We start from the raw sequence: 25,404 nt of genomic DNA on the forward strand, positions 1-25,404 counted from the left end.
CTCGGCTGCAGTGGACACTAGGCCACCTCACACCCATTTTGGAGGTGAGGGGTGGTTGACATGGTTGAGGATTTCTCTTTTCATCTCCTGGAGTTGGCCAATGTGTTTGGGTGCTACTCCATCCACAAGCAGGTACTTTATAGGTGGTGGGAAGTCCCCCGGCCTTGCAGCTAGGGTCTGGGACCCCTCCAGGTGGCAATGAGCAAGCACGTCCTATCTGCCAGCCTCAGGGAGCTGACCCCACAAGGGTCAACTGGTCAGCAGATTTGTGTGGCCACTGACTTACAGTCCTTCTGGGGGACCCTCTTCTGTGTCTCCTTTAGGTTGAACCCCCGAGACAAAGCATTTGCACTTGTTTGCACACAGGGCTTGCTCCCCAGGCCCCTCACCCACCACTCTGCCTCAGGCACTGTCCTGTGACTGATGGCTCCTGTGCATGCATGTGAGGCCCAGCCCTTCCCTCACTCCCCTTCCTCCCTCCATGGTACCTCCACTGGGTCCAGAAGCCTGCTGGGGGGTGGGGGGTGACAGTATGTCCCCCACAGCGTGTCCTCACATCGTGCCCCCCTCACAGTGTGTCCTCCATGGGGCTCCCTGTGGCCTCTAGCTGCAGGTACTGACAGGCATGCTCTCTTGGTACCCCACCCCCACCCCCACCCCCACCCCCACCCTGGGTCCCTTCCTCAGGAGACACAAGAACCCAGCCCCATCATTGCTGCCTCTCCTCCCTCCTCACCCCTCCTCCATCTGTGCTTCTGGGGTGCAGTAAGCCCTGGCCTCCTAGTCTGCACTGGGGGGGCCCTGCTTAAGGCCAGAGTCTGTGCCTAGAGTAGCAGGTGGGGCCCAGGCCTGGCCACTCTGCTCATGGATGCTCCTCCTGCTGAGTCACACTCAGAAGGCCACCAGCCAGGAGGGGCAGGGCTGGGCCCCGTGGGGACACAGAGCTGGCACCTCACTTTATCCCAAACACATGGGGTAGCACCAGGTAAGCCCTTGTTTCCAGCTCTCAAATGCAGTCCCTGCCCAACCCCCTGGGGCCCCTCTTGGTGACCCGCCCTGCCCCCAGCCTCTCCTTCTCCATCCGCCCTATGGAAGCTAGCAGGTTGTCCATCTGAAATGTACATCGGGTCCCCTCTCTCCTATCCAATGGGTCCCATGTCCCTCTGGAGAAAGCCCCCATCCCCTGATGTGGCTCTCAACACCACAGATATCACAGAACAGAGCAGGTTCCCCACGAGGTCCTTGTCCCAGCCTCCCTGCTCCTCCTCTTGATCTGGAAGCTACTAGCAGGTGGCATCAAGTCCCTCCAGGACCCATAGGTCAAAGGCCAGGCTTGGTGCTTGGCTCCCACAGCCCTCAGTGTGCCCATCACACTGGGCTGCAGAATCCTGGAGCAGGTGGGTCACTCCTAGGGCTCCTCTGAGCTGCTTCCTCTGGAAGACCTTCCCCTTCCATATATTCCAGAAACAGCTCACACATTTACCAAAATTCAAGCCAAACACTGTCTTTGGTAGTCAGCCTGAGCAGAGCCCCTAAGAGAACCAGTCTGCAGGGGTGTTCTGCTGGCTCAGTAGGTAGAGTGTGTGATCCTTGATCTCAGGGTCATGAGTTCAAGCCCCACGTTGGGCGTGGAGTCTACTGAAAATAAAATTAAATCAAGAACTAGTCTCCAGATACCGAGAGGCCCATGGAGGGCCCTCTATAGAGCCCAGGCCAATGGGTCACTAGATGTGCGTGGTTTTCCCAAGAGCTCCTTCCACCCCCTGGCCAGGCCATCCCAGGACCCTGTTCTGTGTGTCTGTCTGTGTGTCCCCTGATGACGCTACGTTCCCAGAGCAACTAGCTCCCAGTGCCTAGCATGGCCTGGAGCGTCGTAGAAGATCAATCAATTACTGTGTTGGGTGCCCTGGCGGGAGTCAATGCCACCCAACTCCACACTGACCCACATTCCAGCAGGGGCAGCCAAGGCTGGAAGCTAGGGCAGGAGCCAATGGACGAGGTGGCGGGGGACAGGGTTCAGCTTCCCCATCCATAAGGCCTGTGATGCTGTCGGTAGCCGTTGGAGACCCAGCAAGGAAGGAGGAGCTGAGGCACATCTAAAGCCTTGACAAAAATCACGCTGCTCATTAAGAGAGCAAATCTGGCCTTGCAACTTCGGGAATCCTGGCGCCATCAAGGGTTGTGGTCTCATCCCCCTGCCTCAGCTGGACCCCGCAGCGGGGCCCATCCCCATCTCTGGACTGGCCCCCAACTCTGAGCTGGAGCCCAAAACAAACTTGTGCTTTGAAGGTTTGCTAGAAATCCAAAGGTCAGCTGTTCTCATGTTTCCAGAATTCATTGATTTTGTCTGGGCTGGAAAGGCAACAAAAAGGCTTTTTACTGCTAGTTTTTGTGGCTGTTTCAGGGGCGCCCAAGAAGAGTGACGCTGTCCCCCTGGAACCACCCCAGGGGCCTCCTGGCCAGCATTCGGTGCAGGGCTGTCCCCTACTCGGCCCTCCTTGCATGCCCGGCCCTCAGCCCTCAAGCCCCGCCAGCACCCATGAGCTGACTGGACAAGCTCTGCCACAGAGCAGGGGCCCCCATTCCCTGTTGAGCTGCCAGGTGGCCACACAGCCGACCTAGACCGAACAGGCCTGCACCCGGACCTCCCGGCTGCTCCATCAAGCCTCTGCATGCTGTCGTGGGACTCTCACCTGCCCAGACCCCACTGACAAGAAGGGGCTGGTGGAGATGAAGACAGGGGGCCAAGGGTGGGCCGGTGAGGGGAGCCTGGGCAGAGGCTGGCACGCTGCTGGCAAGGGGCCCCAAAACATCACTCAGCCCAACCCCAGCTGAACCCACAGTCATGAGCCTGGCCAGTGCCATCCACCCAAGAACCTGGGGTCCTCCCAGAGCCCCTGCTCCTCCTGCTGGGCTGCTCGACCACATCCTTCCAGGGCACCGGCCGGGCTGCACAGAGGGGCCGCCCTGGGGCCAGTTCTCTGTGTGTTTCGTTAATGGACCACTTTCTCATTGAACACACAGCTGGGGGCCCCAGGGGCCTCCTCATCCCTGCAGGGCCGGGTGTGTCTCCTCACTGTCCCCCAGTGGGTTCAGCACTCAGCAGTGCCGCGGACCCGCATGCAGTCATGAAGGGCCAGGGGCAGGAGGCAGCTCCAGCTGGGCCCCCTTCTCCTGAGCCCCATGCTTCCTCCGTGAAGTGAACAAGGGCTGCCCTGGGCCCCTCTGGTCCCTCTGAGATGCTGATTCCTGGGAGCCACACACAGAAAGCGCTGACCAGGAGCCAGGAATCACACAGGGAGCACCCAGTGCACCTCCCCTCCTGGTGGTCTTCACTCAGGCCCCCACCAGCCACCCAGACTCCCTGGCTGGGCTGCGCTGCCCTGGGGCTCCTCCCACCCAGTCCTCCTTCCCTCTCACAGGGTCAGGACTGCATCCCAGTCAGAAGGCTCTCCCTGGCCGCACCTGCTACTTACCCTCCACCACAGTACACCCTGGACAGCTAAGACCACACATCTAATTCCTCCCTGTGTGTGCTCCTCGGAGGACCCCCCAGTGAGCCAGGACTTCAGGCTCAGCATGCAGCACCCTCCTGAGTACTGGGGCCAGTGGGCTGTGGGATGGTGCCCACAGTGAGCAGATGCCCATGCGGGGTGCTGCTCACTCACTACAGCAGGTGCAGAGCCCTCCAGCTGACACGGGGGGCAGGGGTCTGTTCCAGTGTCTGCCAGGGCCCCGGGTGCAGTAGATGCTCAGTAAACCCTGTGAGATCAGGAACGGCAGGGCCGGGAGTTCGGCGGCCTGAATGTCAGAGTGTCCTTCTCCTGCAGAGGCTCAGCAATGGGCTGCATTGGGACATAGTGGGCAGAGATCATTGCAGGTGTGCAAGAGGGTCTGGGAACCATCTGGGGACATCGCAGGAACAGCTGTGACATCCGGGTCAGCATAAATCTTGACTTCTTCAAACTCTCCTTCCTGGTTCAAAACATCAAAAAGTCATTTGCTGATTCAGAGAAGCCAAAATCATAAAGACAAACTGCCGTGGTGGGTGCCAGGGGCTGGGTGGGGTGGCCGGGGGCGGGGGGAGAGCTAGTCTTTTATGGAGACAGACTTTCGGTTTTCTGAGGTGAATGAGTTCTAGGGGTGGGTGCTGGTGATGCTTGCACAAGAATGTGTTTAATACCCCTGAAGTGGGCACTTCAAAATAGCGACGATGGTAAATTTTATGTTATGTGTGTTTTGCCACAGTAAGAAGTGCTGTGCTGGTCGCGTGGGGTCCCAGAGGAGCCGTGAATGCCAAGCCTGAGATCCTGCGACGTGGCCGCCTGCCGATACCCAGCCCCGGCGCGCACCTTCTTCCTCGAGCCTAAATGAAAGCTGTTCATTAGGGAAGACAGGTTTACCGTTGTGCAGTGGGAAGTGTTTGGATATTTTCTGCAGAGAAGGAGAAGCCACGTGTCTGAGCAGCGAGCCTGGCAGGGCGGCTGACGCTCCGGTGTCGGCCTGCGGGGCAGCTCGCTCAGGGGGTCTGCTCCCGGTGGGAGCCGGCGGGAGGAGCCGGCCACCGGTCTGCGGCACCGCCAGGATGCTCGCGCCGGGAACTGTGCCCACTGTCTGAGCCGAGCATTCAGCCCGGGTCATTGGGGGTTAGCAGCCCAGCCCGGGGGACTCCTGTCAGGGTCATCCTGAGGTTCCCAGGCCAAGGGCTGGGAGCCCAGCCTCTGGTAGCATCACCTCCAGCCTCAAGCCCAGCAAAGCCTCAGCTCCAATGAAGGAGAAAAGAATCAGAGTTGGGAGCTAGTAGCAAGAAGCCCAGTCCCAGGGAGGGGTCCCTCCAGGAGGGGTCTCAGAGGTGGTCCTGGGCAGAGGAGAGCCCTGACCGGGGGGACTCACCAGTGTGGTCTGAGAAGAAACTTCTCCCGGGACAGCAGGTGCAGAGATGAAGCAGAAGCGGGCTGGGCCCTTCAGCACATGAGGAAAAGCATGATGGTCCCAGGGGCGCAAAGCCTTGCCCTCTTGAAGCACATGGGGGTCGGGAAGGGACTCTGCAGGGGAGGGCATCTGGACGCAGCAGTGGTGCAGGCCCAGCGGGGAGGCAGCCTACAGATGCCCAGAGGCCACAGGGCTCGCTACTGGGAGCCAGTGGGCAAAGCAGGGCCCCCGCGGGCCGCCTTACCCCTGCGGGCTGTCCATCGCCCTCCTAGCCCGAGCGCCTGCTGCTCTGCACAAAATCATTCCCATTCCCACCCTCGGTTCCTGCGCTCAAGGGGGCTGATCCCTCCTGCCTTCCAGGCTGTCCACAGGACCTGACCTGACCCCTGCTTCTTGGGATTGCTGAGCTGAGGGGCAGGGGGCATCACATGGAGACCACTGATGGCCGTCCTGCCACCTTAGTGGGGAGACTCTCAGAAAGCAGGCAAGCAGAGGGGGCCTAGAAAGAGATAGACCTGGTGACGTCACCTCTGAACCAGGTGTGCCAACCCCTCCCCCACCCTAGTCTGAGGCTGGCTTGAAGGGAATTTTCCCCTGGTGGCCCCCAGCCCAATGCATAGCCAAAGCCTGTAGCAGACAGTCGCTGAGCCGGAGCTTCCACCCAAGTCGTGTTTTCTAGCAAGCAGCCAGCTACAAGTTCACCGCTGCCCTGGGGTGGGCCAGAACCAGCCTGAAACCCAAGCACGCTGGAAAAATCGGGTTGCCAGGCTCCTCCACCCATGAGCTCTTGCTCTCCCTGGAGTCTGTGTCCACAGAAGCTACCCAGGAACTGTGCATTGACTGAGATCCCCACCCAGAGCCGCGAGAGGTGTGTGACCCTGAGGGAGACTTGCCTCCCTCAGAGTCCACACTGGCCCCCCAAGGCAGAAGCCCTTGCTGGGAGACCTGGGGAAGGAGGGGATGTGGCACCTGCTCCTTCAGAGTGCCAGCCCCTGGCGGCATGGGGCCCTGGGGTCACTGGTCAAACCCCAGCTTTGGTGTCAACAGTTTGCCTCCTCGGGGCCTGAATGAGTTTGTGAGGACAGGTCGTGGTGAGGTCTACACAGGTGCACCAGAGTAGACACAGCTGTTGGAGAGATTTGTTCAGAGAGACAGAGGGAGGGGCTGAAGTCGTACGATGGGGAGATGAGCCCTGGCCCTGAGGACAGGCCATTCCTGGCTCTGCTTCCAGGGGGTCAACCCTCAGCCACCGGGGGCGGGGACCTCACTTAGGCCGCTGTGGCTGCTGGGGCCCCAGAAAAGGCCCATCTTCTGGCTGCTGTGTGGGCCTCCAACTCCAGCTGAGGAGACTCCCTGCCCCTGAGAAGGGCGCCCGGCTCTTGCTGCCCCTCGAGTCCAGGCTGGTACTTTCCCATCATTACAGCAAATGACCTGGACAGGCCTCAGCTCTGAGCGACCTGGCCAGGGTGCCTTTCCAGAACCCTCCGGCTGTGCTCAGGGGTCAGCGTATCCAGCTGGCTGCAAGCCCGGTGGCCAGCCAGCCACCTCCACTAAGTGTTCACTGAGCCTCTGAAAATCACCCTCATCCTGGGTGGGCACTTTATGGTTTACAGCATTCCCTCAGCCATGGCCTAGTAGGATCCCTGCCCGCTGCCAGCCCCACAGCGTCCACCTGTTGGTTGCCCAGGTAGCCCCTGCAGCTGGAGAGTCACAGAGTACCCAAGGAGGTGCACAGGAACTGGCTGTACTCTCAGCTCAACGGTGCTGGGAGCCAGAGACTGCTCGAAAGTAGGAAGTCTGGTAAACAGAGCGTCATGTGAGGGGAGCCCCCAAGGGTGGAGCCTTGGGTCCGGCTTCTCTCGTGCCCGTGCTACCTGGACACTCACATCTCCACGGCGTCCACGGCAGGTCCTCCGTGCAGCCGAGTGGTTCTGTGCTGTTTGGGTGCACCACAATGTCCTCGTCCACCTACCAGTGGACTTTTGGGTTGTTTCCAGGTTTTTGGCTATTATAAATAAAGGTGTCATAAACATTAAAAAGAAAAGAACCACTCAAGGGCTGGGAGCCTGGCTCCACAAGGAGCAAGCATCTCCCCCATCGGCAGTGAGCACCACACGGCTGGGGCAGCCTCGTGCTGCATGGCCACACAGAGCAGGGCCACAGAAGGAGTGAGAGGGTCACCATGACCCCATGGTCCCATGTACCTGCCCCCCCTTCCCGGTCTGCACCCCAGGTGGAGGGATCTCACGGACTGCTCCCATGCCCAGGGCCATGGGCACTTTCCAGCAGTTTCCTGTCAGCTCAGGAACAGGAGTTTGGGGCCACCTGGTCGTGCTCACTTTAGCTGCCAGTCCTGGGATTGCTTGCCGGCTCCCAGCCCCCCACCCTGCAGGCTGGGCACAAAGATGGAGCCCAGCCTCCCCTGAGGGCCAACTGTGTGCCAGACACTGTCCTGGGACTTTCTGTGACCCCTGTGAGAAAAGCACGGACCAGTCCTTGGGCTACAACTGGGAAAATGAAGCAGGAGAGCTATGTGTGGGGCCAAGACATGGACTAGGGCACATTCCTATGTTGAAGTTGTGACCCTCCCCCCCTCCCCAGGACCTTAGGATGTGACTATATTTGGAGACAGGGTCTTTAAAGAGGTGATCTAAGTAAAATGAGGTCCTGTGGGTTTTATCCAATGTGACCAGTGTCCTTACAAGAGGAGGGGATCAGGACACAGACACACACGGAGGGACGGCCACGTGAGGACACAGGGAGAGAAGACGGTGTCTAGCCAGCAAGGAGGGAGGCCTCTGGAGGAGCCGGCCCTGCCCACGCCTCCAGGACAGGGAGGAAATGCATTTCTGCTGAGTGAGCCTCCAGGCCGTGGCCCCAGGATGCTCACAGAGCCACCCCGGGGCCCAGGCTCCCAGCGGCTCCATCCACAGAGGAGACTGTGTCCCAAACCCATGTGCCCTGAGGAGGCTGCTCGCGTTCAGACCCCTCCTGGCCCCGGCACTCACCCCAGCGGCAGGCCACCTGCACACAGCAGCCCACAGTCTGTGATGTGATATTTGCTGGTGTGGTTTGTGGCCACCGCCCGGCCCCCCCGGAGGCTGCAGACTGCGCGGGCAGGGGCGTGCTCACCCGGTGCCAGGTTGGCTGTGAGCTCTCAACAGACGTTTTTAAAAGAAGTAATTACCAATGTGTGTTTTGTTTTTGCCTTAACAGCAGTAATAACCACAGGGCATCTCATCCTTGCAGGGTCTCCCAGCGCTGTGTCCTCCCAGCGGGCCACGGCAGCTCGGGTCGGGTCAACGCTTCTGGACCCAGCGAGAGGGGCCACGGGCTGAGCCAAGCAGTGGAAGAATGAACAGAAGCCCTTGGTGAACTTAGCCAGAGAGCCACGAGCAGAACCACCGCCAGCAGCTCACAACGGGCCATTTGAGACACAATCCCTCTGGAATGAGCATCAGATCCGGATTTTCTGCTGCTTCCAGAGAAAAGCCTTGTTAATGCTCTTGGCAGCAAGACCGTGCGGCCCTACAGGCCCAGAACTAGGGGGGCTCCCTGTGGCTGTGCCCAGGGGTCAGTGTGCTGTGGCCTTTCCAACGTCTTAGCCATTGTCTCTGACACTGTTGTGTTTTGCAGTGAAGTCCGGTGGGACAATGCAGACTCCAGAACGGTCCAGAAGCCAGGTGCACTGCAGTGTCTCAGGGCAGGCAGAGAGGAAGTGCCGGGCACGGCGGGGTGGGGGGTAGAAACAGAGGCTGCAATTCCCTCGGGGTGTCTCATCCACCCTGTGCCAGGGCCCCGGGCCCATGGGGAGGGGAAACAGGACCCCCACCCACTCCAAGCCCCATGCTGGCATTGTGTACTGGTCCCACAAATGATGCAGCAGGCCTTGCCGCCAGTCAGACCCGGCCCCTGAGCACAGCCATGCCTCTGGAGCCTGCTCTGGTGGCCAACACCACTGTCCCCATTTTACAGAAAAGGACATGAGGCCCCCAGAAGGTGGGAAAGTCATGTGCTGGTCAGGGCAGCCTTCCTTCCTTCCACTGTGTCCTAGAGCCCAGCAGAAGGTGTGAAAGAATCCGAAAGGCTCCTGAGCAGGTGCTTGACAGCAGGCAGGCCCACCCTGGAGGGGACTGGTGACCCCACCACTGAGTCAGGGGACCCCCTCTCTGATGCCAGGTGACCCCATCACTGAGTCAAGTGACCCCATCTCTGACACTCAGGTGACTCTATCTCTGATACCAGGTGACTCCAGGTTATGACTTTCTCAGGCCTCCTGGCCACCCTAGTCACTGTCCACTCCCACTGCCAGCAGCGTGAGTGCCACTGACAGATAGCTTGGCTCCACTCGGCGTCATGTCCCTTCCTGGTCTCCTAGCAGGCTGTGTGCTCCCTGGTGCCTTTATGGGGGTAACCCTGCAGGCTTCATTCCTACTCCCCAAACCCAGTGCCAGGAAAAGCATGAGCATAGGCATATGTGTAAAGAAAGCAAGGAGGGAAAGACACGTAGGTGAGTTTGGCGAGCTCTCACCTGGCCTCAATGACATCTCTGGAAGCATCCTGACACCTGGGCTTGAAAGTTCAGGGAAGCAGGTCCCTCCTACATAAAATGGACAAGTTGGTGCTCACAAGGACCAGAGTGACTCAGGGGAGGAGTGAGCTCTCCACCACCAGAGGTATGTAAGGGGGAGGGGAAGCTCAGCCTCAGGGCTGGGACATGGGACCTGTGGGTCTCTTCCAGCCTCAAGGAAGCCTGTGCTCTTCTACTCGCCTTCCAGCTGTGGCCTCATACCCCAAATGCAGATGCCACAGGACCAGGGCAGGCTGCCCCTCCAAGCCCACCCTGTACTCCCCTCTGTGGCTTTTCTGATGGTTTGGAAAATCAGCAGGGGGACCCTGGCCCCCCAACCCTGTGTCCCAGGACTCCGGAAGCCCCTCCCCTCCCTCGAAGGCCTGTGCCCCCAAAGCCCAGTGGCGGCCGTCATGGAAGAGCCTGCAGGTCCAAAGCTGGCCAGCCTGCCCTCGGGGAGAAGCTCAGCTGAGCACAAATCTCTGTCTCCTGCATTCTACAGTTGTCACAGGGTCCCCACAGAGGCTGTGTGAGGCAGGAAGGGTGGCACCATTGCCCGTGCCCACGGTGCAGACAAGGACACAGGTTCTGGGATCCCACAGCTCCCTTTCCACCCGGCCCAGGCCTTGGGAAGTCCGAAATCACACTGAGCGCCCGGCCTTAGCAACCCAGAGAAACCCACCCTGGGCCTGATGACAAAGGGGTCACCTTGAGGCCACGCCCCCCATTGTGTTATGGGGGTCCCCGCAAAGGTGTCCATGTGACCAGACCCTGGAAGTGGCAGGCCCGAGGGTGCTCAGGCAGCGTGGGTCAGTTGTCATTTCCTGCGGCTCCAGGCACATCCGACACCGTCACTTGTTCAGTGTTGGCAGGTTGCACAGGCGCCGAGCCGTGGGCACACCCCACCCTGGCGGCGAGGGCCAGGCTGTCGGGGACTTGCGGCAGCGGAGCGGTGTCCGCACCGAGAGGACCTCCTGGCTTCGCCTCCTGCTCCAGGCCTCGCAAAGCAGCAGCGACCAGCCAGCTGTGAACAACGTCTTCATTTGAACCAATTAAAAGAGGGCTCATTTTGCTTTAAATTTGATTTGCGACGGCAGGGCACTCCAGGAAACGGATAAGGGAATTGTTTTCACAAACATTTTGGCTTTCTATATCCTGGGTGGGGTGACCTTTCACAGTGGCTCCAGCCTTCGGAATCGTTTCTACGACGACAAAATAAAAACAGAGCCGGCCCCTACCCGCATGGCGCATGGACGGGGACCTGTCATTGTACAGAGAGGCTGAGGTTTGGGAGTGCGGATTACATCAAAAATAACGAAGCAATGTGAGTGAGAAATGTGTAAATCCTGGGCCGGGTCTGATCTCAGCAGCTCAACGTTTAATCTCAGGGCTGCTCCTGGTGGAGCAGGAGCAGAGAGAAGCAGCCCGACCCTATGCCCATGACACAGAGGACTCTGGGGGTCGCTTCCACACCTGGAGCCTCTTTCCTCTCCAGAACATGCACTAAATAACACCACTATGGGTGGCCTGTGGGGACTCGGGGTGGCTTCCAGGGAGCATCTCTTGACTCATTCCCTCTGGAGCTCAGTTTTCTTGCCTGTGAAACGGGACCGTCCTTCCCCGCTTGGCAGAAGCGTGAGAAGCAGAGGGAGCGCCCTGCCCAAAGCCGGCATGCAGAAGGCACTCGGCAGGCACCTGCTGCTGGGCCCACGCTCCTGTCTGTGCATTTTTATTATTATCCTTAACGACTCCCCTCTCTGGTGCTCTCTGTAAAGCGGGGAGGGGGTTCTTGACCTGGGCCACCCTTTGGGCATCTTCCATCCAGAGCTCTACGAGGGCTGCACGAGGTTCTTCTGTTTCCGTGGATGCTGCAGTTAAGAGCTAATTAAGAGCAGGGCGGGCGGGTTGGGGGGGGGACCCGCCCACCAACATTTGAACATGCGGCTTCAGCAGCCAGGGCGCACGTGCAATGGAAAATCCCCCGCAGCCCAGAGCCCAGCCTGGAGCGCCTGCCTCTTGCTCCACGTTTCTCCCCGACTCCCTGAGAGCCAGTTGTGGGGCGTCCACCACAGTGCTCCCCGAATGGCCTGGGACACAGAGCCTGGCACAGCGGGCACACCCTGGCAGGTCTTGGGGTCGGGATCCAGGGATGATCTTGGTCAGGCTTTGTGGATAAGGGAGGCCCTGCCCAACCACCTGGCCGGGACAACACACCATCTGTGTGCTTAAGACCCTCCCTGTACCCCCTCCCATGCTGGGTTTCCCACCCCGGGTCGAGGAGGCAGCCCCTGGCCCAGCCTTGGGGGCCTGTGGCTCCAAAGGGCTTTCTGGAGATGAAGCCTGGTCTGAGTCATGAGGGGCATGTGAGGGCCACTCAGGTCAAGACAGGAAAGGTGCACCTGGCGGAGGGCAAAGCGTAAGTAAGAAAAGCACAGGAAAGGATGTCTGAAGGGAGGAGCCGGTAGGGGTGGAGGGTGGAGGAGCTGACAGCCTGAGAGCTGATGGCAGTGTGGGCTTGTCCTGGGGCCCTGGGGTGGGGGGGCGGCTGGGAGCGCCTGCGGGGGCTTGTACCAGGTCAGCTTTGCAGCCCCAAAGCCTCTTTCCGGCGTCAGGTGTACAGGCTCCAGGCAGCACAGCTGTGCGGGCCCAGTCTCAGCTGCTGCCGCCCCGGTGCCTCCCAGTGACTGTGTCCTCCACAGCCATATCCCCCCACCCCCCACCCCGTCCCTGCCCACAGCCAGCTAGGGCTGGGCGCAGGGAGGGGCAGCCTCGGGGCTGTCGGTGGGTGGAATACACAGGAAATAGCCCAGTCTGGTGCACCTGCAGCCAACTATGCCCCCGCCCCAACAGAGACGGTGCTCGAATGCCCTCCTGAGGTCTCTGCAGCCTTCGAAGCCCTCCTCTAGAGGAGGCTCCCCAGTGTCAGGGAGGCCTGGGGGATGGCACCCAGCATGGGCACAGCCGCCCTGTGGGTCTCCTGGGACTCCCGTCAACCTGGCAGCAGAGCCAGCGTGCATCCTGTTTCCTTCCTCTCCATCACTGCCAGGCAGCTCGGACCACATTTTGTGCTCAACCAGGAGAGCAGGATGCCCTTAAACGGGGCTTTCTGGTCCAGCATTCCCACTCTGCCCTGCATGGTGATCCTTATCTTGACAATAATAATCTCATTGTACCCCGGGCTTTCACTGGGAGCAGCCGCAAATCCTCTTGGCAAGAAAGAAACACGTTTCTGGTCCCCAGGGCTCTCTTTAGGCCCCGAGTTGGCGGTTGGCTCTGCTTCCCAGGCAGACTTCAGAGGCAGGGCACTGCACCCCGCCTGCAGGTCACAGACCCTTTCACAAATCCCCCTTGCCCTGGCCCTGCCAGGAAAGGACATGCAGCCTATTTATGGCTGGTGGGAGATAGGGTCGGGGTCATGCAGCCAACAGACCCACTATGAGTGCTCGGGTCCCTCTCTGGCAAACCAGATGCTTCTACCCCCACACCCCTCACTCTGCTTCTCCACCTCACCAGCATGCGAGGCCCTCATCAATCCAGTGGGTCAAATGGAGGATGACCCTTAGCAGTGGGGGAGGCAGCTTGAGGTCCCCTGGATACTCATAGCAGCCCCAGAGCAGGGACACAGGGGCCTCAGGGTGGGAGACCCTCAGCTCTGAGGATCCGGACTCCTATCGTGGGACTCGCTCCATCCCATCCCCGTGAGCCCCCCACCCACATCCACAGGGCACCCCTCAGGTGTCCCCTGGCAAGCAGGGAGGCTGCTCATCCCGGCCCACAGAGAGCCACAGGCTGACACGTAGCCAGATGCCCATGTGATCACACACGGAGCCGTGGGGCCTGTGGGCGCCCTGGCGGGGCCCAGAGCATCTTCAGCCCGTTTGCCTCCTGCCTCTCCCTCGCACGAGGGGGTCTGTGTGGGTGGGGGCGGCTGGCGGTGGTAGGAGCACAGCATTCGGCTTGGCCACGGCTGCCCAACCAGACTCAAGACGGGCCCGCAGGCGCATGTGTTTTGATCCCAGGCTGCTCTGGAATATTTGAGTCCTGCCGACGGATGTGATATAAAAAACAGCCGGCTGCCAGCACAGCCAGGAAGGACCGTTTCCTCGCCAGCAAGTGCCACGGCAACGCGTTCTCTCCCACCCCTCAGCCCCCACCCCCGGAGCCGGGGGCAGAACACAAAGAGTGGAGTCGCTTTTCCAAAGTATTAATTCTGCCTGCTTCGAGTAATTTTTTTTTTAATTCCATACTGAGCTGTAATGGATTACTTGGATTATTCCTTTTTCCCCTTCTCTACAAGCTTAGCAATTGAATTAAAATTCAAGAATTAATTTAAACCAATGTATGTCTCTGTATGCTCGCTAGAACTGTATCTGCACCGGGCTGGGCCTGGGTAGAGTGTTCGGGCCAATGCCCCCCAGTCCCTGATCTTTTTGTGGATTTTTTTTTTTTTTGTCTGCAATCTCCCAAGAGCCCAAGGGGAAGCATTGGGCAGAAAGGAGGCCGTGTTAAATGCTTCTCTGGTGGCAAGGCCCAGAAGAGAACAGCCGTGGTCACGGGACACCAGAGCCAGGTGCTCAGGGCATGGGCTCTGGAGCTGGACATTTGTGGGTTCCTGGGGTGTCCTGTCCCTCACACCTGTGGGGCCCAGGGCTCCTTAACCTCAGCCACGGAATGGGGTTGACAGTGAGCCTGGCACCCCGGTGTAGATGTGGAGATGCCCGGACGAGAGAGCCCTGTGTGAAGGGACAGGGCGCAGTGGGCTGACCTGCCGACGAGTGGCGGACAGGTGGCCAGAGGTCTGGGCCCCCACTCTGCACATTAGAGAAATCCCCCCGAAGACATCTTCCCGGCCCCACTGGGAGCAGCTGGCACTCGCGGGCACCCTCAGGGAGATGGCGACATCCCTGCTGCACCGCACGGAGGAAGACAGCGAGACTCGGAGCAAGCCAACTGGCCCGTGTCCCTGCGGCAGGGCAGGGTGAGAAGCCAGGTTCCGTCTCTGTTTATCCAGCTGAAAGGACGGCCTCTCCAGGCGGCAATCACCATCAAGTGGTGAACATCTGCTGGCTGAATGGGGCATGAAGCACCAGGCGCCGGCAGGCCCAGCGGCAGCCTCCAAAGGTGCAATTCTCGCAATTAGGAGCAAACAGAGCAGGGTGTGCTGACATCCTTCCGTGGGCCGCGTTCCACGCCGCGTGCTCCTGTTGCAGGCTCAGGAGTGCGTCCCCCAGAAGCCCTGTGTGGGGGTGTCGATACCCCACCGCACGGAGGAGGCCCTGCAGCTCTGAGGGAATAATACCAGAGCCAGCCATGCCATCTCCAGGGGCAGGTCACCTCTCCAGGCCCGCCAACCTCCCACTCAGCTCACAGGTTGGGCCATGGATCGGCCAGCCCGGCAGGGCCTGAGCTTCCAACAACCCACACCCCCCAACCACCACTTCACAGAAGGGGTGCTGAGGCCCAGGAAGGGCAGGGGTTTGTCCAAGCTAGCTCAGCAATGCTGCAACAGAGCCCGGCCTATGACATGGACAGCCTGTCAGGCCCCTGCCTGGTAGCAGGTCAGGGATGCCCCACTCAGCTTTGACCGGCCATTCCCACTGCCCCCTCCATCCTTCCATTGCTCTGGGTCTCAGCTCCCCCACCTGTCCCTGAGCCATGATTGAGGGTGGGCATGGTCCTGGAGAGCTCGTCCCAGGTAGGGTGTCCTGAGAAACCTAATTTGGGGTGATGGGATGGGGCAGCTGCAGAGGAGGGGTCTCCAAGGGACAGCCCCAACAAGTTAGGCCAGCTAAGCATCCCCCCGCCCCGACCCGGCTCCTGATTCAGGGGTCAGTGACTCTGGAATGAAGGCAGGACCCGGGGCTGAGACATTCAGAGGACACACCCATGGCCACCCTAGGTCAAGGACAGGTGGATGGGGATCCAAGCAAGAGCTCAGCTGGGCGGAGGAGGGTACATATGGAAGGCCAAGGAGAACCAGAGAGGGAGCAACAGGAGGACAGCACGGCCACAGCAGGGATCTGCAGAAGGAGCCCCCATCAGCCAGGGGTTTCCAGACTCTGTGATAGGGACTGGAAGACTGGGGGGAGAACTGCTACACTTAATGCCAGCTTCTTCTAGCCACCCCTCCTCAGTGTGGAGTGAGTACAGACACCTGGGGGCAGGGGGAGCTGAGCAAGAAGGCAAGGCTTGGCTGCATGGGCAGTGGGGTTTCGGGAGGACAGGTGAGGCCCCAGCCCCGTCCCCAGCCAATGCAGGTGGTCCCATTGTTTTTGACCCTCAATATCCAAAAACAGCAAGAAATTGATAAAGGTCTCTGGTATAGAATAAGGATCTGGAAGCTTGTCTTGGCCTGGACCTCACTCCATCTGTGGATGGGGCCCCCTTGGAGGCAGCTCTCATTCATGGCAATTCCTCCAAAGTGGCAAACCCACAAAGTGTTCAGAGGTGGGGGACTGATCTGAAGTTACCCCGGAGGCAGGTGGAACTGGAGCCTCAGGTCCAAGGAGCCCTGCCTCCCTCCACGGGGGAGGGGCTCCCAGGCCAGGAACTGGATGTGGGGGTGCGGGGAGCAGGGATAGGGATGAGGGAGGGAGGGCAGACCTCCAGGATCTAAACTGGGACCCAGTGTGGGGGGTGCTTGGTTTCTTTTCTCTCTCAGCCAATTACAGCACAGAGTTTTACCTTTAGTATCATTAAAAAAAAAAAAAAAAAAAAGACACCCTCCTTCTCCTGCACGAGGGGATGTTGGAATCTGGAGACCCGGAGTGTCCCCCTTCCACCCCCAGGGGCAGGGTAGGCAGGGTGAGGTCTGGAAGGTACCCCCCTATCCTCCCACCATGCGGGCTTAAGGACTGACAGCTGCACCCAATACTTAGATTACAAAGGTTTATTTAGAAAATAGTTTGGTTGTTTTGGCTGTCATTTTTGGCAAACATGTAAATACTTTCAGTAACCAAAGATTGTCACTGCGTCTCTCCTCTTCCAAGACAGCCGCCCCCACTAGGTCCTGGGGAAGTCAGCCCTTGCTCAGAGGGGGGTAGGGTGGTGGTGGTGTGTGTTGGGGGGGGCTCCTTTCTCCCCAGTTTGGGAGATTGCACTCACTTCTGCTAAGACCCTGACCCCCCAGCCGCACCTCTGCAGGCTCCCCCAGAGCCTATCGAGCTGAAGCCCGGAAGCAGCCCTTGGCTGAGACGGGAAGGCAGAGGGGTCGCCCCTCTCTCCTCCCCGCTCCCCCGGGGGGTGCCCTGCTCATTCTCAGCCCACCCTCCTGCCCTGCCCGTGCGCTCCCCTGCGCCCTGGAGGCAGATCGATCCCGGGTCTCTGGGGCAGCTGCCCCGCCCCCGTTTTCCCCTGGGGGTGCGGGGTGGTCGAGCTTTCCCAGGCCCCAGCCGTCCACGGTCTCCGCGGGGCCGGGGGCGCCGCTGCCGCTGCCGCTCACTGCCTGAAGCCCCTTCTCCTCCGTCGGAAGAGGATGTGCTTAAAGGACCGCCGGAAGTCCTGGTTAAAGACGGTGTAGATGACCGGGTTGAGCGAGCTGTTGCAGTAGCCGATCCAGAAGAAAAACTTGAAGAGCGGGTCGGGCACCTGGCAGGCCTCGCGGCAGATCCCGTACAGGCTGTAGCTGAAGAAGAAGGGGAACCAGCAGAGCACGAACACGCCCATGACCACGGCCAGCACGAAGGTGAAGCGCTTCTCGCGCGCCTGGGCCACCTTGCGGCGGCACACGCTGCTGCGCGCCCGGCGCCGGCGCGACAGGAAGAACTCGACGGAGCGCGAGCTGGCGCGGGACAGGCGCCCGCCGGGGCCCGGGGACTTGGCGGCGGCCAGGGCGCCCGCGTCGGGGGGCCCGGGCCCCGGTCCCGGTCCCGGCCCCCGCCCCGGGCCGTCCCCGTCCGCGCCCGCCCCCGCGCCCCCCGCGCCCCCCGCGCGCCGCCGCCCGCCCCGCCGCAGCGCGCCCCGCCGCCGCCGCCGCTCGGCCGCCGCGCTGCTGTCCTCCGGGTCCACGTCGGCGCACGGGCGGCGCGGGGGCGCGCAGTGCCCGTTCTCGCCCAGGCCGGCCGCCGCGCCCAGCCCGTTCTCCGTGGTCGGGGACGCGCCGTCGGGGCCCGCGGGCGCGCGCTTCTCGCTGAGCGTGCGGGTGCGCAGCTTGGCCACGCGGTAGATGCGCGCGTAGACCAGGCCCATGATGAGGCAGGGCGCGAAGAAGGAGCCGATGCAGGAGGACAGGATGTACCACGTCTCGTCGTTGAGGCCGCACTGCGGGTAGGCGGCACTGTCGGGCTGGCGGTAGAGCGAGACGAGCGGCGGGAAGGAGATGACGGCCGAGATGAGCCACACGGCCACGATGGTCGCCTTGACGCGGCGCGGCGTGCGCTTCAGGTTGTACTCGACGGCCTGCGTCACCGACCAGTAGCGGTCCAGGCTGATGGCGCACAGGTGCACGATGGACGAGGTGCAGAAGAGCACGTCGAGCGCCAGGTACACGCCGCACCACACCTGCCCGAAGTACCAGTAGGCCATGAGCTCGTTGGCCAGCGAGAAGGGCATGACCAGCGTGGCCACCAGGATGTCAGCCGAGGCCAGGGACACCAGGAAGAGGTTCTGCGGGGCGCGCAGTGCGCGGCTGGTCAGCACGGCGATCACCACCAGCACGTTGCCCACCACGGTGAAGACGATGAGGAAGCCCACCACGGCCGCCAGCCCCGCCACGGCGCCCGCCGAGTACTGGCCCGGGGGCGGCCCCCAGGCGGCCCCCGGCGCGGCGCCCGAGGCGTTGGCGGCCCCGCCGCTGCCCCCCTCGCCGGCGCCGCTCGCGTTGGGGCCCGCCACCGCCGCCGCCGCCGCCAGCGCCGCCGCCAGCGCCGGGGACGCCATGGTCCTCCCGCGAGCTACGCGGTCCCGCCCGGAGCCGGGGCGCAGCCGCGGCAGCTCGGGCGCCCCCCAGCCCGGGTCGGCGCCCGCATCGCCGCCTGCTCCCGGGGCGCCCCGCAGCCGGCCCTCGGCCGTGGTGGCTCGGCGGGCGGGCGGCGCGCCGGAGAGCGTGGCTGCCGGGCTCCCCGCAGCTGCCGCGCGCGTAAGTGCAGAGCAGGAGGCTCCCGGAGCGAGCGGCGACGCGGCGGCGGGGGGGAGGGGGGCAGGTCCCGGGGTCCTCGCGCGGCCCCGCCCTCGGCCCGGCTCACGGGGAGCGCCCCGGCCGCGAGCCCGGGGTGATGCGGCGCCCGAGCGGGCGTGCCCGAGCGGCCCCGCGGCCCCGGCGCCCGACCGGGGCGCAGGCTGCAGGCGGCGGCGGCGGCGGCCCGGGCGCTCCGCCTCCCATCCGGCCGGCTAGGGCTGGGCGCACCGGGGCGCGGGCCGCCGCTCCTCCGGGCCCCAGCGCCCGCGCGCAGCCCCGGGCTCCAACTTTACTTTCCCGGGCAGGGCGCCGGCGCCGGCGCGCGTCCTTCTCCCGCTGCTCCGGGCGCGGGCGCCCCCCGCGGTCCGCGTTCGGCCGTGCGGGCTCCGCCTCGCCTGCCTCGCTCGTCTTAGCTGCGCTGCAGCCGCCGCCGCCGCCGCCGCCTCCTCCTCCTTCGCCGCCGCCGCCGCCGCCGCCGCCGTGCGCTCGGCGCGAGTGCAGCCGCCCGGCCTCGGCTTCCAACTTGGGTAGAGTTGCGCAGCGGGGCGGGCGCGCGGGGCGGGGCGCGGGCGGGCGGGGGCGGCCTGGCGGGCAGGCCAGCGCTGCCGGCCCGGGGGGAGCGGGCCCGGGAGCCGGAGCCCGCTGCCGCCTCGGCGAACCTGCCCGCGCGGCGCCGGGGAGGAGTCCAGGGCGGTGGCGCGAGGCGCGCGCGCACGGCGAGGGCGCCCCCTCCAGGGCCGACTGCGGTCTGCGGGACGGGGTTGAGTGCTGGATGGCCTGGGCGGTGAGTTCCAGAAACCTGCTCTTTCTAAGACAAGAGCCTCCTAGCCTCCCCCGGGCACACGCGCACGCACACGCGGGCGCGCACACTCGCGCGCAGCACCGGTCGGCTCGGGGTCCGCCGCCTGATTGGAGAGCCAACCGCTCGCTGCCTGGCGGAGGACGCGATGCTGCCTGGGTGCGCAGGGGTCCTGCGGAGTCCGGGTCGGGCTGCGATCCCTGGTGGTGGTTCCAGGGCAGAGCCACCTCCCTGCCCCTCGGCCTCAGCTCCCTTCTCTGCCCACTTCCAAGCGCTGCTGGAGCATGAATCATGACGGCGGTGCCAGTGGAAGCCCTGGGCAGGCTCCCAGGCTCTGCATCCATGTTGGCAATTATTGAAGTTTAATTCCCATGCTCCGTGCCCCTGCTTTTAAAGAGGGGGGGGGGGGATGTTCAAAATCACCGCCTCTGACAAACACCCAGACTGAATTTCCCGGATGATGGGCGGGTTTGCGTGGGTGCCTTATTCCTGCGGGCTTAGGGGCAAGCCGTTGGAGTGTCTCCCCCACCCCCGGCTTACCCCTGCCTTATGTCCCTCTGCATTCATTAAGCAAACGTGCACTGTCGCTCCGTCGTGTGCAGAACGCTGGTTCCCACCTCCAGGCAGCTCGAGGTCTGTGGGAGACAGACCCTGGGGAGGAGGCTGGAGTTCCCAGGCCTGACATTTCTTGCCAGGAGGAGGGGAGGGCCTTTCCTCCCCGCAGTCCAGAAAAGCACCCAGGCAGGCCAGCAGCTTTCCCTGTGTCCCCAGATGGAAGGGTAGGGGCCTGTGGCTGGGGGCCTGGGGATGGGGTGCCTCTGGGTTCTAGGAAGGTGTACAGGGGAGGATTAGAGCATCCCGGTAGCAAAGCCTGGAAATGTGTGTGGCTTTGGGGCTGCCTTTTGTCTTCTCTGAGCTCTGGAAAGGTTCAAAGGGTCTTATGTGGCACAGCACTGGTGTCATAGCAGAGATGCCCACTGGGAGCCCAGCATCCTCATCAGCCCCCTTACATGGAGGAGGAGGGGTCAGGCCAGGACCAGGCCAGCAATCAGCTTCTGGATGGTGACACTGCCCAAGAAGGGCCAAACCACCCTAGCCAGTCCTGGGCTTTTGTGCACTTTTTGGGAGCAAAGCCATAAGTGCATATGAGATGCATGTGGCCCAGAGAAGGTAGAAAGGCTCCATCCCTGGGAAAGGGTCCCCTAGTCCAGGAAGGAGGCCTGGATTGTGCTTGTATTCACATCCTCCGTGGTTGGCATACACCCACCCTGGTCCGTACTGGGCCTTTTGTCACCTGGGATGGTTGGTACCACACACTGTGATGCTGCAGTGGATGCTGTCAGTGCCCTGGACTTCATCCTTCAGGCTGGGAGTGGAGTTGTCAAGGAATGCTTCCTGGAGGAGGTGATCTCTGAGCTGCCTTTGGAGAATGGAGGCAAGTTATTAGGAAGTGAGAAGCCCCTATGGGTTGTTTCCTCTGGGGTAGGGGGATGGGCTTTGTCCTAGAGGCAGGGGGAGCCAGAGGAGGATCCAAAAAAAAGGAAGTGGCAGGGGTCAGATGTAGGTTTTAGGGAGCTCCCTCCCCCCAGCAGCTGGCCAGCCACATGGGCCTCCTCCTGACAATGTGGGTTCTCATCTTTGTGGGGGAGGGTGCCTGGGGTTGTTGGGACATCCAGGGTCCTGGCTGCACTGGACATCTCACATGTTCGTAATCAAGGATGGCCAGCACGAAGAATTTGGAGGAAGAAGGACACAGTACCTGGGGCCCGAAGCAGACAGGACTTCCCACTGCCCAGGAAGTGGCTCGCCAGGCCAGGCTGGGACATCCGGAGTGCCTGGATGGCCCAGTGACTCAGGCCCCTGGGGACGCCTGGCTGGCCTTTTGACCTCAGGAGCGTTGGCACCGTCTCCCTGGCACAACCCAGGAAGAGGAAGGAAGCAGCACCTCTCCTGTGCATCAGGGCCCAGAGGGGGAGAGGAGGGCTGAGTCCTCTGAAGAGTCCTCGGGGCAGAGAAGGCCTTGGCTGGGCTCCGGGGCTGCGCTGTATGAACGCAGACCTGCCTGCGTGCAGGGAGGGAGGCCCCAGGGACTGCAGCTGTTCCAAAAGGAGCTAGAGAGGCCTCTTACCCCAGACATTGAAAATGAGGCTTGACAAACTGCTCCTGATTATCCTGTAACCAGCAAAACAGCATGTGCCTGAAGAGGCTGCCTGTCCCCGTGAGTTGCTGATGGCCCAGCCCAGGCTTGGCAGGACCCAGAGGGATGACAGGGAGGGTGTTCTAAGGCTTCAGGCTGCCCTGAAGGAGGGGGCAGGGGAAGGCGCTGGGGAGGGGCGTGGGACATCTTACAAGGAAAGTCCTATAACAGCGAAGCCTCTTGGAGCTGCCAAGGCAGGGTGGCCCTTCCTCCCACCCATGATGAGTGAGTGGAGCCCAGAAGGAATGGTTGGTCCCCCCAGGGCCACACAGCCGTAGGACATTGGCTCCTGGCCCCCAATGCTGTGAGAAGGGAACTGGAAGCATGCCTACCAGGTGCACACCTGGGGGGCAGTGCTCTGTGTTCCACCAGTGGCCTGTCCTGGTGGAGGAGAGTGTGTCTCCGTGACCTGCTTCCCTGCATGCAGCTATGCATGCACACACACAGACGTGCACATGTATTCAGGTGCACATGCACACACATATCTGCATGCACTTGTTCATTTGCACAGACATACCCATGTGTACATGTACACACACATGCATGTACACACATTTTTGTGCACACATATGCTGGTGTAACCACATACATATGGACACACATCCATGCGTGCTGCATACATATGTGCATACATGCAGCCATGTAAATTATATAGGGCTTTCGTATGAATATCTATGTGCACATGTGATGTGCACACATGCATGCATGTGCTTCCATAGGCAGGCAGGCATGAACATACTTGTGTGTGTTCTTTCATACACTACACACACAGATATTCATGCACACACAGTTACTATCCACGTACATGTTCATAGACCCCGATCCTCACACCTGCATAAAATCATGTACACTTGTTATATGCATATAGGTGCATAAATTTATGTATGCCTCACATGTGCATATACATGTATCCGTGCACATTGCTGCACATAGCCACTCATACGTGCATGCACTCACATGTATCAACACACGTGCAAGCGTGTGTGCTCACCCCCCACATAGGCATGCATGCACACACACACGCACAGGTGCCCAAGGCCTTACTCACCCTCCCAGGCCGTGGGGAGGATGTGTTCGGCCGCCCCATTGCCGGTAGCTCTTCCTAGTTTCCGGCTGGGCTCTGCTTCCTCAGCCTGCTCACCTCCGCCCAGCTCGTTCAGATGGCTCTTCAGCCCACTCCCTCCAGGCTGCAAGCCCATTCGTCACTGCCTGCCGCGGACTCTGGGCCTTGGCACATGCTGTTCTCCAGGCTGGCAGCCCTGGGCCTCGTCTATCCCCAGGGCTCTTCTCTTCCTTCAAAATGTGTTTACACGATTCCCCAGCAGACTTCCCTAATCTTCCAGGCTAGAGCAGAAGCCCCTTCCTTACTTAGCTGGTCGCCTGTGCGCCCGGCAGGGGCAGGCCGTCATCAGACCCTGTCCCTCTCGACTGGGGGTTCCTGAGAGCAGGCCATGTCTCACCCACTGCCTGGTGCAGGGCCCCACTATGGCTCTTGTAGGGGCTCAATCAAAGCTGGTGGAGGAGTTGGGGGTAAAGGGTGAGTCAGGAATACAATGGAGGTCCCGATGTCCTCCGTGCTCCTTGGCCAGGCCGGACATCTAGAGTGTGCTCAGCGCAGGTGGTGCCCGGCAGAGCATAGGGATGCCTCACCCCGGAGCTGCCAGGCCCCTGAGCCACCGCCTGGTGGTTCCTCTCTACCTCCATTCTGTGGACGTTGCTGATGCTGGATGTGCACAGGAGCTCCTGCTCATCACTTGCTTGCTACCTGGCAGCCTCCTGGCCTCAGTCTTCCCATCTGTAAGGTGGGGATATTAGACTGGAGAGTTGTAAGGTCCGTGCCAGCTCTGACCCCACTTGGCTGTGAGCTCCTGGAAGTGGGTGTTGCATCTGGTCCTCTGCTGGGCGCCCGCAGCGGTGGGGAGGGGCAAGGACCTGGAGGCAGGGAAACAAGGCTCCTTCCTCTTCTGTAGCAGGTGCAGTGAGAGGGAGACTGACCTGGCTTCCCAGGCTCCAGACCAAGAAGACCTGTTTCCTTCTTCCAGCCGAGCTGAGGATTTTCGCCCCCTGTGTTTATTTGAAATTTCATTTTTAAAGACAAGCAGGGAAAAATGAGGCTTGCCTCTCTGCCTGCCCCTCCCTGAAGAATTCCAGAAGCGCTTTGTCTTGTTAGACCTTAGACCGTGGCCTGGATCTGCTGGCCCGGGGCCTGGCTCTCCATGCACTAACCCGCAGACCAAATCCATTGCAATATTGATCACATTGATGGATTTGGCACAGCTGAGTTCTCTCAGAGCTGGCACAAGTCCTTCTAGAGAAAGAACTGCTTCAGGGACCGGCTTTGATTTGCAATGAGGGTAAGAGATGAAAGCAGTGGGTCAGCGTGTTTTCTTCAGCACCAGCTGTGGACCGCACTCAGCCCAGGGCCTGCCGGAGGTCAAGCTCACTCCTGTCCCCTGCGCATCCTGGCTGCCGCACCGTCCTCTCGTGGCATCCTGCGTCTGGCCTGCCCCTCTGCCATCTGCTTCCAGGCTTGACAGGGTCCTCCCTACCAGGCTTGCTGCTGCCCAGATGCCTGAGCCTGGCATTCAAGACCCTCCTAGGCCTGGCCTCTAGAGTCGGGCTGACCAGGTGTCCCCATGCAACCTTAGCAAGCTGCCTTTCCTTTCGCTCAGCCTGTAGATGGCAACAACAGAGTCACGTCCCCGAGGGCTGACGTCCCAGCTCTGGGGGACAGTGTCTGCGGGGCTCTTACTTCAGGGCCTGCTTGCTGCAGGGTCCCTTGCCGTGTCCACCATTCTTCTGCCTCGGTTGCTACTCCCTGGGCCTGGAGCACTTGCTCTCACCTCTGCTCATCACACACCTGAACAGGTGGAAGACATGGCTCCACCGGCCCCCGCCTGGGCTTCGGGAGCCGCCCCCCTCAGGGTTCCCTGGACCATGACCCTTGGCATCTCTGAATCTTAATGATCCAGAGTCCACCCTGGCCACCTCCTGCCCAGGCCCCCAGAGCCCCTGCCCGTTGGCAGCACTCATAGGAGCCACCATGAGGGAGCATGTCCCCCTGGCCAGGCCTGGCCTGAACAGTCCATGGGTAGTGGGACCGTGTGTGATCGTCCCATTCTGCAGGAGAGAATAGTCAAGCCCAGAGGTCTTGCATGTGGGTCCAAGCCTGGGACAGGGTCCCTCCCCTCCATCCCACTGTTAGGCTGTTGGCCCCCACTTGCTTTTGCCTTGAGTCTGCCCCAATAACTGGCTTCCATAGTGGGTGGCCTCGGAAGGGGTCTCCTGGGAGTGACCACCAAGCCGAGGCCGGAAGGTGGAGAATTTGAGGCCTGGAGTGACCCTGTCCGCCAGTCTGCCCACCCACCAGAAGACCCTCCCCATTCCCGCTCTGGGGCAGATTTCAGGTGTGGCCCCTCATGTCACCCCCTGGAAATTCAGCATCTGTTCAGCAGGCATCTCCTGGGCACCTGCTTCATGCCAAGTGTGGCCAGTGCCTGTGGGCTACAGAGAGCAAGGTGCTACTCAGGCCCAGCATGGGGGACGAGGCACAGGCAGTAACCAGCTGGGAGGTGCCAGAAGATGGAGGGAGCAAGTAGCAGGGCCCAAGAGGGCTTTCTGGCCTGTCTGGGGGCTCGGGGAAGACTTTCTGGAAGAAGTAAGGGCTCCGCCCAGACTGGAGGATGAGGAGGTAGCAGTCTGTCCAAAATGAAGGCAGTGGAGTGTCTTCTGGGTGGGGATGCCATGTACCCAGCAGCTAGCACTCACTGCTTCCTGGGCCACTGAGGTTG

General features: G+C 61.4%; 2 protein-coding genes across 2 annotated transcripts; both read right to left on the reverse strand.

The window, feature by feature from the left end:
* Nucleotides 1-16,376: 16,376 nt before the first annotated feature.
* On the reverse strand, nt 16,377-18,379 carry ADRA2C (adrenoceptor alpha 2C). The gene has a single exon (XM_025437896.2). The coding sequence runs from the start codon at nt 18,377-18,379 to the stop codon at nt 16,940-16,942; it is 1,440 nt and encodes a 479-aa protein (XP_025293681.1). The 3' UTR covers nt 16,377-16,939.
* A 301-nt stretch (nt 18,380-18,680) lies between these two features.
* Nucleotides 18,681-23,099, reverse strand: LOC118354181 (translation initiation factor IF-2-like). Its single transcript, XM_049107696.1, has 2 exons — nt 21,176-23,099; nt 18,681-20,832 (listed from the first exon to the last, which is right to left on the reverse strand). Exon 2 carries the CDS (start codon nt 19,758-19,760, stop codon nt 18,681-18,683), a length of 1,080 nt encoding a protein of 359 aa, XP_048963653.1. The 5' UTR covers nt 19,761-20,832; nt 21,176-23,099.
* Between the last annotated feature and the right edge of the window lie 2,305 nt (nt 23,100-25,404).

The sequence above is a fragment of the Canis lupus genome, chromosome 3 (genome assembly GCF_003254725.2).
Source record: "Canis lupus dingo isolate Sandy chromosome 3, ASM325472v2, whole genome shotgun sequence".
Classification (NCBI taxonomy): domain Eukaryota; kingdom Metazoa; phylum Chordata; class Mammalia; order Carnivora; family Canidae; genus Canis; species Canis lupus.